Here is a 12,003-nt window from a genome sequence, read left to right on the forward strand (position 1 = left end):
TTATTATTACAAAATTTTTGTGGCTGGATTCGCTTCCGTTAGTTCGATAAGTTATGCCTCGCTGTGGTGCGAACTGATTATAGCTGAGCTAATTAAGTTTATTTGATTGAACATGCCTACTAGGATTAGAGTCTCCTGGCTCAGTCCGATATCCGTGTTTCCATCTAATTATTTGAAACCAACCAGGCAAAAATTTACGACTATTTATTATTTGAGTGGTAGATGATGTGCCCATTGAAATGAGGCATAATTGTTACTTCATCAATATTAAAATATAGTAATATACAAATCTAGTCTTTTTGGAAGTGCTCATAGTAGTAGTATGTGTATATATATTTATAGGGGGTGAGTGTACAGGGATGTATACACAGGGGAGTATGTTATTGTGGTGTTGGTGAGTTGGACTCTCGGTTGACGTCCACAAAAGGAAGGTTAGAAAATTAGCTTTTTTGATGACTTCATTGATTAGGTTGCACTGGTAGTTACTTTAATTTAGTGTTGGACCACACCCTCAATTTTTAAGGTGTCGACATTTCTATAAAGGGTTATTAGCATCTCGTATACGGGGTCTCAACTAAAGAACTCCCACGTCCGTGGAACCTGCTGAAGAAAATTAGCAAGTTGATGTAACAAACTTTGGAGGTAAACTCTAAACAATTACCCTACTGTTCCTAGTTCTTGTTAATTCGCACTTATGCTTCTAGCTCTATAGTGTTCTTGCCTCACAATGTGTAAATAATTGAGCCTACGACCTTTCCTTGCGGCGCTTCAAGTCATAAATGAAATGAAGACTTTCGTGTTACATTTCCACAAACTAATTTACACTTTTTAACACAAAAGAGTTCGACTTCCAAATCGATGGGAATATCTACTACGCGGAATCCTTTTGTAATAACATTGGACGCATTAACACATACTAGGCAAATTCTGCTCTAGAACATCAAACTTGTATCGTATTGCCTGTTTCGCACACCAACAGAGGTAAATTAAATGTCCACCAAAGTTTGATACTTTTATGTCTTAAAGCATTTTTTTCACTTATTGCTTATGTCCAAAACATTTTCATTTATTGCTTGATTATCCTGTGACCGTTCTCTGAATTTCTTTTTTTTCATGGTTCAGGGAATTAGAAGTAGACTTAGTACAAGATGCAGTGATCTTGCTTTGATTTAAATTTCTTTCACATATTCCAAGAGAAAAAGGATATACAAGATTTCAGGAGGGACGTTTCAAAAGCTATATGTATATATTATTAGCACAGTGTCCGTGCGTTGCTATAGGTAATGTAAAATTTACATGGATCTGCATAAGACCATCAACTTTATGCTCTTTCACTTCCTATGCAGGCCGTGTCGTGACCGCGTGAGGTATTGATTGTCTGGATTTTGATGGGACTCCGATTAATTTCTCAGGCTTCCGATTAGGACTCCGATTAATTTGTCTGGATTCCGATTGACGGACTAAGGAATCATTACATGGCTTAGAAATAGTAGAGATAGAGATAGAGATAAAGATAGAGATAGAGATGCATAGAAATAGAAGATACTTGTGACACGCGTATACATACTGTCAGTCTCACACGTGAAGGGTTTTCAATTACTCGCTGGTTTTTATTTTTTAAAAAAACGGCAGGAGCTTATTGATTTTCATATTTGTTCAGAGGACGATATACTAATTAATATTTATGATGTACACGCCTTCTCTACAATTTTATAGCAACTTAATAACAATACTCTCCGTTTCTCTCGCACGTGTTGTAGGTTTCGATTATTATTGTCTGTATTCTGTTTATTATTTTTTTTCACAAAGGGTGGCCGTGTTCAGAAGAAGAGATAAGATTTATAGTTTTGCTACAGGATATGGACCAGTCCTGCATCTCCTGCCTAGGACGTGGGCCAAATCAGTAGTTGCTCAAACCCATCCCTATTTACACTGTAGCAAACACGAGAACATAACCTTTTTTCACTATAAATAATATAAAATGCATATTTTAGTACAGTAGTTTATTTCACGTTTGCCTTTGACCGATGCTTCAACGCGCTTTCCTCCAAAGCTAGAAAAATCGCGCTTCCATGTTTTTGCGCCCCACGTGACGTCAAAAACATGGTGGTGGTGGCAAATCCTGAAGCTGAGGCTGAAGCGTGGTGGCATTGTGGCAGAAACCAGCGTGCTCCCACGTCAAACACAGTGTCCCCTACAACCCCTGCTCCTCGGTTCTATAAACCTCACATGGCCACACCATCGTGGCAGATCAAGATCCAATAGAGTGAGCATCACACACACTTAGCTCGATCAAGCACGAGCATGGCAGCAGGGGGAGCAGCTCACCAGACCGTGGCCGCCGGCGACGGCGGCGGCGGCACCGATGAGTGGCGGGTGGCGGTGCACCCCGCCGACGTGGCCGAGCACGAGAACGCCAGGGGCGGCGGCCGTCAGCGGGAGTGGTGCGAGCCGGCATTGGCGCCGCTCCTCTCGTGGGCGGCGGCGCCGGTGCGCGGGGTGCGCTCGCTGGCGGCGGCCGCGCGGGACAGGGCGGCCGGCGTCGCGAGGGCGGCGTGGAGGATCGGCGCCGACGACCCGAGGAAGCTGGCGCACGGGTTCAAGATGGCGCTCGCGCTCACCCTCTGCTCCGTGTTCTACTACGTCCAGCCGCTCTACGCCTTCACCGGGCACAACGCCATGTGGGCCGTCCTCACCGTCGTCGTCGTCTTCGAGTACACCGTCGGTAAGCGCATCGTCAGACTACTCTCTTCTAAATTGTGTTTCCCACAGCCAACGCAATCAACAGTGACACGAAAATCGTCACTTAAAATGGATTTGTCCATGCACAGGCGGTTGCTTGTACAAAGGGCTGAACAGGGCCATGGCGACGGTGACCGGCGGCGGGCTGGCCCTCGGCGTGCAGTGGATGGCCAGCAGGTCCGGCAAGGAGTTGGAGCCCTTCATCGTCAGTGGATCTCTATTTGTTTTTGGTGCGTTCGTCACCCATGTCGATCAACCACGAACAAACATTTTCATTAGCAACAGTAGGATGTCGCTGTCCCTTCCCTGTTGCAGTTCACCTGACCGGCCTAACGATACGATGTCCATGCAAACACGCAGCCTCGACGGCCACCTACTCGCGGTTCATGCCGACGATGAAGGCTCGATTCGACTACGGCGTCACCATCTTCATCCTCACCTACACGCTCGTCGCCGTCGGCGGGTACCGAGTCGACGAGGTGGCCTACATGGCGCGGCACCGCCTGACGACCATCGCCATCGGCGCCGCCATCTGCTTCGCCGTCTGCGCGCTCATCTTCCCGGTCTGGGCGGGGCAGGAGCTGCATGACCAGGTCGCCCGCAACATGGACAAGCTCGCCGCCGCCGTCGAGAGCTGCGTCCAGGACTTCTTCGCGGAGGCCGGCGCCGACGGCACCGGCACCGGGGCGGCGAGGCGGGCCCTCTCGGAGAGGTCGCAGGGGTACCGCGCCGTGCTCAACGCCAAGGCGTCGGAGGACTCGCTGGCCAACCTGGCGAGGTGGGAGCCCGCGCACGGCAACTTCGGCTTCCGCCACCCGTACCCGCTGTACCAGAAGATCGGCGCCGGCATGCGCTTCTGCGCCTACTGCGTCGACGCGCTCGCTGCCTCCGTCGGCTCGGAGGCGCAGGCACCGGCGCACGTCAAGAAGCACCTCGCTGGAGCGTGCGCCGCCCTGAGCCGGCATTGCGCCGCCGTGCTCCGCGAGGCCTCCGGCTCCGTCGCATCCATGACGCGGTCCGCCCGCCTCGCCCTCGTCGTGGGGGACATGAACGCAGCAGCACAGGAGCTGAGAGACGAGCTGAGATGCCTCGCCGCGCTACTGCAAGTAGACGACTCCTCGGACACAGAGCACGACCAGAACACTGATGCACCGGAAGAACCGGCGCCGCCGCTCGTCGAGGTGCTGCCCCTGTTCACTGCCGCCTCCCTCCTACTAGAGATCTGCACGAGGTCGGAGGGCGTCGTCAGCGCCGTCGACAATCTGGCCACGACGGCCAAGTTCAAGAAGGCGGACCACGACGAGGAGAATGCGCTGGACGTCGAGGCAGCCGTGCCCACCGCCATGAGCACCACCCTCACAGCAGAAGTGCCGCAAGAGACACACGCTAAGGTCGCCGACCACGAGAAGATGGAGATGGCGGCCGACCAAAGCTCGGACCGAACACCTCGGGACCAGGTCGGCGAGCTCATCAAGGTGCTCATGCGTCGGCGGAGCACCAAGAAGTGGGCGCGCGGGGACACCAAGGTGTCCCCGAAGCCCCCGCTGGATTTCGTGGTCCATGCACCCAGCCCGAGGAGCAGGTCCATGGAACTCACGGGCCACGCGCAGGTGGCGCCAAGCCCCAGGCACCTCCACCGCTCCGTCGACCTCACCGGGCACCCGCCGGTGGCGCCCAGTCCGAGGAACCGGTCCGTGGACTTGGCCAACCATGGGCCTGTCTTGCCTAGCCCAAGGCATCGCACCATACTTGGGATGGCCTGATTGAGAAACGAAAAGAGTTCTGACGCTGGAGGCTCAAAAATGATGCGGCTCTTCCCATAATGGCATTGAATCTTGAGACGTACATATCTTTTTTTTTCTCCAACTCCAAATTAGGCAAAGTATGTATCTACTTCCATACGATCTCTTCGACATGGTGCAATCCAATTTGGTATTTGGAGTTATTTCTGATAACATCCATTATTTGGACTAACTTCCATGTCCAGTTGCAGTGTGTAATTCTAAGCATATATTTTTCTTATAAAACAAGTAGAAACATAAAACCTTGTTGAACAATGAGGATTAATGCTACATAAATGCATAGAAATAGATTTTATCCTTTATTCATCTATGGTCATTGTGGGGCTTCTATAAGGATCTAATTCATCTAGTGGTTCTAAAGAATCAAAATGACCCGTTATTAATTGAATTCTTTGTCAGCAAATACTCATTTGGTCAAGGATTTCCAAAAATGTTGACGGCAAAACGAGATTTATCAATGGCCAACAACAACGACCATAATGTCATCTTGGACGCCCCCAAGGCCCCAAGCCCCAGAGTGTCATCGTCCACTGAGTGCCAGTGTGCCACCATGCGCTTTAGAGATCATTAGCCTGGAGGTCGCTATCTCTTAGCCATGCTTCATGTATCTTGATTTGTTAGCCAAATGCAGTTACGGCTAGCTAATCAAGTAAAAAATTGTCTCCCGCATGCCAAACTGATGGCTCGAAGCCTCGAACATATCAAAGCCCTGCTGATCAACATGCCAAGCTAGGTTTTATAAAGAAGTCCTTAACCTTTACATGAGTCAACCCACAATCCAATTCTTTATAGGAATCTAGCATATTAGCCCCCTGAAACTAATTAAGTTTCAATTCACATTGAAGTCATGCATAGAGACCTTTACAAGCTCATGTCTTTCACATATTAGTTCCTTTTTTAATACTAGCACAGTACCCGTGCGTTGCTACAGGTAATATAAATTTTACCCGAATTTATATAGAATCGCCAACTTTGTGCTCTTTCACTCCGTGTACAAGCCGTACCGTGACTGCATAAGGCATTGATTGTCCCGGTTCCGATTAGGATTCCGATTGATTTCTCCGGATTCCAATTAAGATTCCGATTGATTTGTCCGGGTTCCGATTAGTATTCCGATCTACGGACCAAATAATCATTGCTTGCTTTAGAAATAGTAGAGATAGAGATAGAGATTTATGTGCACATATGATCCTAGTGGTGAGAAAATGATTATTACTCGTTTAGTAATCTAATAATAGCATTGTCGGAGGATTTCTCCAGCCGGGTGGCGGAGTGCACCCGCCTAATCCTAGTTTAGGATGAGTTTGGGGAAGTCAAGGAATGCACGATCTAAAGGCGAATGATTACAAGAAGCACACAAGGGTTTAGAGTGGTTCAGGCTGCCGGAGCGTAAAATCCTACATCCACTGTGTGATGTATTGCTTGTTTTGGTGAGGAACGGCTAACCCTGTGTGAGTGTCAACTTCCTTGTGGGTGTGAACTCTTCCGAGTGTCCGTGAAACTTGTGGTGAGTGTGTGTCAAAGCTTCTTATGAGCTTGTATTCTAACTTGTGCGCTCTCCCTTTTATAGGCTCAAGGGGAGCGCATACACCGAGTGGGGTCCCGACAGGTGGACCCGGCGACATATTAAATAACATACACATCGGAGCTTTAAATGCCTCAGATCCGGAGATCTTCCTCATCGGTCTTCGTGCGTATCCTCTGTCTAGATATGGTCTTGTGCCGTCTTGTTAGCACAAGGTCAGCTGCTGCTGACATGCGTAGTGGGAGTCGTGCTGTCGCTGTAGAGTTAGCTCCCTCTGACAGGCGAAGGGGCTACACTGACCTGCCGTGCTGTAGCCTTTTCGCACTGTAGCAGCACACGCCATGGCCTTTCTGTAGCAGGTCATAATAACCCTTCGCCCATGCGCGCGGCGCTGCGATGTGACCATACGTCCCTTGCCCACGCACGCTGCGCGGCGATGGGACGTGCCACCTTGGTAACTGGTGGGCTTACCGTGATGTCAGCCATACCTGCCCAACGTGTTAGAGGGCAGCCCATGCCCTGTCTCGGGCACGCGCACCCCAACCACCCGCATTTAATGCGGTAGTTGGGTTGGCTTCTCGCAGAAGACTAGAAACCGCCGGACACGTGGAGGTGCTGGTTTGCGGCCGCTTCCTCAGAGGCACGTGGCGGCACCGGACCTCCTCCCCGGAGGGATGGGAGGTCCGAGCCCCCTGGCTGGCCCAGGCGCTCAGGCCCCCTAGGGGTCCGGCTTCCACACGCGGGAGCCCGTGGTAGCCGTTCCTGAGCACCTTGTCCTTGCGGGCACGTGGAGGTGCCGGACCTGCTAGTGCATGGGGGAGGTCCGGAGACCGTGCCCCCAGCCATCAGGCCCGGGCCATACGCCCTGTTGCCCAGAAGCTTAGTGTGAGGTTACGAATAACCTCGCGCTCCTCGGACTGGACACACTAGTAGGAGGTACCCCTGTCTGTATGTACCGACAGAGGCCCCCGAGCCCACCTCGGGTGAGGAACGAACCCGCAGGTGGGGCTATAATCTTGTGTTGCACTGGGTGGACAACTTGCTCCTATTGCTAAGGGGGCAAGATGGACTTTCCCCTCCGGTGAGATCTTCGAGGCGTCATCCACTGCCCGCGTTCTGCACGCCTGACGGTTCAGCTTCCATCTTATTCGCGCACGTCCTGCTGTACTGGCAGTTCAGATTCCACCTTTTCCCCCCGCCTCCAGCGACCGCGCCTTTGACTGGCGGGCCCGGGCCCACCGGTCATAGGGGGTGAGAGGCGGGCGCTTGGTGCGAACGACTCTTCGGATTCCCCTCGGTCGCCGTGGAGGCCAAAGGGGGAACTGCCTTATTTAAAGGCATGTGCCGCAGGGATTAGCTACCTTTTCGCGCTTGCCTTCTCCAGACGCTGCAATGCCCTTTCATCTTCCTTTCGCACTTTTGCGATTTGCTCTTTGCACCCGGCGCCTTTTCCCTTCCTGCTTCCGCACGATCCTTTCCCCTGCATCTGCGGCAATCTCCACCATATCTCTCTTAGCCATCCCCGCCGCTTCCAGCATCAGGAGTAGCTCGACTCGGTATGTCGCCTCCTGGGTTGGACCACGCCGAAACTTGCTGGGAAGATCTGGGCAGGTTCGAGCTCCCTCAACGACCTGGTCGTGGGGGAATTCATCCTCTTCAGCTCGTACATCTCCTGCGGGCTAGCCCCTCCGATCTTCTCCTTCTTCCTTTTGCTCCTGAAGGAGTTCGGGCTCCAGCTGCAGCACCTCACCCCCCACTCCATCCTTCTCGTGTCCATGTTTGTCCACTTCATGGAGATGTTTGCGGGGCTGCGGCCCTGCATCACCATCTTCAGACACTTCTACGCCCTGGTCGGGTTAGGGAGGAGCAAGTGTGCCGTTGGCGCCTACTACTTCTAGCTGCGGCACGGGATGTCCAGTTCCTACATCAGCGTCTTCTCCAGCGCCAAGTGGGAGGATTGGCGTGTAGACTGGGTCATCGCCATGACCGACGCCAACGACCGCCTCGAGCTGTCGACCGAAGGGCCCCTCCTCGACCGCAGCAGAGCTCAACCCAGTACTAGACCGGGTCGAGGTTCTGGCGAGGGGCGGCCTAACATCTATGATGGTGCTGGGCGACTTCCTGAGGCGCCGCATCGCTGCCCTGCAACAGCGATCCAGGATGGCTTGCATGTTCACCGGGGTGAACGACTGTAGCAGGATCATGCGCGGGGCCGGCACGGATCTGTCCGACGGGAGCTGGAGGTCCTGATCTGGGGGATGACAGGCGAGGCGTATGCCCTGGAGCTGCTGGTGCTCCCGAGAGGGATCAAGGCCCTGTGCGAGGACCAGGCGATGCGGACGGCGATCCTGGCGTCACTGCCTACCCTCGACGACGGGGGCCTGGCGGTCCGGCAGGTGAGGGCCGACCCCAATCGCGAGATCTGGATGCCCGGCACCTCGCCCGACAGCCACCAGCGCGCCGATCCAAGCCCCGGTGGGTCCAGCCACGGATCCCCAGCACCCTCCGGCAAAGAGAAGGAGTCGGAGGCGGCCAACTCGCGGAGCAGCCGGGACCGCAAGGAGGACAGGTCGCGGAGGCTCCGTCGTGGTGACGGATCCTTCATGGGGGAGCTGGCCCCCAAGCGCCAGAGGATGACGGAGTCAGGGGGGCAGAGTAGCTCCCGGGCTCCGCTGCCGCTACCCTGTCGCCAGCAGCCGCAGGGGAGGCCTGAGGAGCCGCGGCGCCGCCGTCGCCTCAACCTCCACAGCAGCGCCAGGCACCGCCACCGCCACCGCCCCAACGGCAGCAGCAGGCCCCACCGCCACCACCACCATAGCAGCAGCAGCAGGCCCCGCCACCGCCATCGGAGACGCCTACGGCGGAGTAGCCCCGCCGGTCGCCCGGTCTTCCAGGCAGGATGGGGGATGCGGAGCTCCACATGAGTGGTTAACTCCCCTTGTCCTCTTTATTTATTTATTTTTCATTTTTTGGATCCTTATCTTAATGATACTTGCCAGGACTACTCGCCCTGCCACAACTTCTGCTTCCTCCGGCAACTCCTCGGCCGGGAGGTCCGGCCCCCAGCTGGCTTCTTCCACCACCGCTGGGGGGCCAGCAGTATCGCAGCCAGCACCACCAGCCCCGCCCACGGCCGCGGAGGTCCGGGCCGGAGCTCCGGTGGCCGAGGCCGCACCCTGGATGGGGGCGACCCCTCCAGCTGCGGCGAGCAGAGAGGCTGCTCCGGCGGCCGCAGCGGGAGCCACGCCGGAGGCGCCTCCTACAGAGCCAGCCGCGGAGGAGGTTGCAGCGGAGACGCCACTGGAGGCGTCGACTGCGGGGGCAGCCGCAGTCGAGGTCGCGGAAGCTGGTGGCCGGGGCCCGATGTGGGCGCCTCCAGCTCCGGCCCCGAGTCCGCGCAGGGGAACGAGCTGGAGGTGGTGCATGGGAGGCCCCTCCTCTCGAGCCCGGTGGAGGTCCCTCTTCCACGCCTCCTGGTCAAGGCCCAGCGGGCGATGGAGGAGGTGGAAGCGGGCTTCCGGCACGAGTGGGAGAAGCTAGAGGCGGAGCGTCTTCGTCTCTCCGACTGGGAGCGCCGGCTGGGGGACCGCATCTAGTGGTGTCCTCCCGCGCCGCCGAGGAACGGGCCCAGCTCGAGCAGGAGCGCGAGGTCCATCATGAGAAGATGCGCAGGGTCATCGACCGGGAGATTGCGGTCATGTCCCGGAAGAAGGCGGCGGCACGGAAGGAGATGGAGGTGGAGCTGAAGGAGCGGGCGGCTCGTCATGCCATCAACACTGCCAAGGTTATGGCAAAGATGATCGATGACGAGCAGGCCGCCCTCAACCATCGGGAGCAGGACCTGTCCCGCCGAGAGGCAGCATTCAAGGAGGAGGAGGCCCGCTTCTCTGCCCTTCGGACAGACCTGGAAGAGCGGAGCCGATCCCTCGCCCATCGGCTCGAGGTCCTCAAGCACCAGGAGGCCGAGGTGGAGGGGCTCCTAGTAGAGCAGCGCGCCGGGGCCCAGCGGATCGCGAAGTGGGTCGGTGAAGCAAGTGCCGCCTTGGAACCCCTTGGGCTAAGCCCCATCTAGGTTGCAGAGGCCCCTTCTTCAATCGGCGCGGCGCTGGACTCCTGGAGTCCACTCTTCTTGCGCGCCTCGAGGCCGAAGGGCGGGAGCTTGCTCGGATGGTGGTAGACCACATCCTGACCTGCTTCCGGAGCCACAACCCCGCCATCTCCTTAACTCCGGTTTTATGTATTAGAATTTTCAAATCATGTTTTATGTAATTGTGGTATATGGGCTTTTTATGTAGCAACGTACAAGTATTTATGCTAATTTAAATTTAATGTGATGAAGGCAGCGGGGAACTAGCCGTCGTTGGTTTGGCTCTGGATCAAAGATCCAACCAATCGTACTTCCAAATTCTTCCGTAATGCCCTTCGGGCTAGTGCGTTGATACCAATCTACAATCGTGCGGCCACGGTTGACATCCATGGATCTGGCCACCACGCATGAGGCGAGATAGTAGTGAACGCATGAGGCGAGATAGTAGTGAACGCTGAGCCTCCATGGTTTCCTTCATGCGCCTGGTGTTGTTGGGGAGCTATCACTTCAAGACCTTCACCTGTACGTGCTTCCATGGTCCTCGACCCTGACCAAGGAATGGCCCCTCATTGGCGCCGCATCATCAACTACTGCCTTCATCAGCTTGGTAGCCGCGCCCGCCTCCTATACACTTGCCTCCATGGCCACCCGCACATGCGTTGTCATTAATGCCAATTGCACGTGAGCTGCCGGTGTCATTAATGCCAATTGCACGTGAGCTGCCGGTAGTCCGCAATGGCACTAGACATGAGTACTTTGCGGGCCAGGTGACAAAAAAGCCTGATATTTTTATTTGCCTAAAATAATTAATTTTAATATTGTTTCGCGCTCAGGCCGATCCAATTTTTCCAGACCTATAAACCTGACCCTTAATGAGCGTTGGGCCAACCTCAGCCTGTCAGTCTGGCCTGTTGAGCGGGTTTATGTTTCTCAGATTTGAATTGTACCATTGTTCAGATCTATCCATCTCTTCTCAAGTCCTATCCTTATAATGGGTGTACTATTTTAGTATAATAGGAATATGGATGTATTATTCCAGTATGATAGGAATATTGTTCGTGTTAGCGGTCTGTTTATCTTCGTTCTACTGGAATGTCCGAGAGAAAAGGGTGAGTTGGCTAGGATTCGAAACCTAGCTCATCAGTTTTTTTAGTCGGATTGGAAGGATTGGAGCGGGCTAAAAGGTTGCCCCCAATTAGTGGATCAATATTGGCAAATTCATGGATGATAATATGCAAATACGAAATTTTGATGTAGGCAAACACACTCTGATGTAAGAAAAAGAGTTCAGATTATTATACATTCTGAAAATTACTAAGTGCTGAATATTTGTAATAAGATCAATATGCATTCTGAAAATTAGCGGGAGTGCTGAATTAAGCAAATACTTCCTCCAGACCGATATGTTAGGCGCATCGTGCTTTTTTGGTTTGGCCGGTTTGTTAGGTGCGTGCGTGTTCCAATGGCTGTAATTAACTAGCGGGTAGGAACACATCAGGGTTTTGCATCGTGATTTAGCTTGATTGAAATCATTTGGCTTGAGTAGTGGCCGCATGCGGCCATCGGGCCGTGCAAAAGGAAGTTAATGGGGTTGGAGTAATTGATATGCACACGATCAGAGGCTCTCCTTGGCACGCACAAGATCTTTTTTTTTTAGAGAAGTTTTTTTTGAAATAAATTTTTGTAGAGAAGTGTGTATGCGTTTTGGACCTATTTTTGGGTACTTCTCGTGGTCCGTCGCTCCTTTCCCCGATGACGGCCCGCGCTCCGCGCTGTTGAGGGAAAAAAAAAAATTCCGCCATCGGCCCCTCCCGTTTCTTTGCTTCTCGAGTCCTGCGACGGCTGCC

At 53.8% G+C, this 12,003-nt stretch overlaps 1 protein-coding gene across 1 annotated transcript; it reads left to right on the forward strand.

Moving 5' to 3' along the window:
- Positions 1-2,304: 2,304 nt before the first annotated feature.
- LOC112890372 (aluminum-activated malate transporter 10-like) lies at positions 2,305-4,729 on the forward strand. The gene is made up of 3 exons (XM_025957276.1): positions 2,305-2,725; positions 2,832-2,972; positions 3,103-4,729. The coding sequence occupies exons 1-3, from the start codon at positions 2,305-2,307 to the stop codon at positions 4,503-4,505; spliced, it is 1,965 nt and encodes a 654-aa protein (XP_025813061.1). The 3' UTR covers positions 4,506-4,729.
- The last annotated feature ends 7,274 nt before the right edge of the window (positions 4,730-12,003 follow it).

Source organism: Panicum hallii, chromosome 4, assembly GCF_002211085.1.
Source record: "Panicum hallii strain FIL2 chromosome 4, PHallii_v3.1, whole genome shotgun sequence".
Lineage (NCBI taxonomy): Eukaryota > Viridiplantae > Streptophyta > Magnoliopsida > Poales > Poaceae > Panicum > Panicum hallii.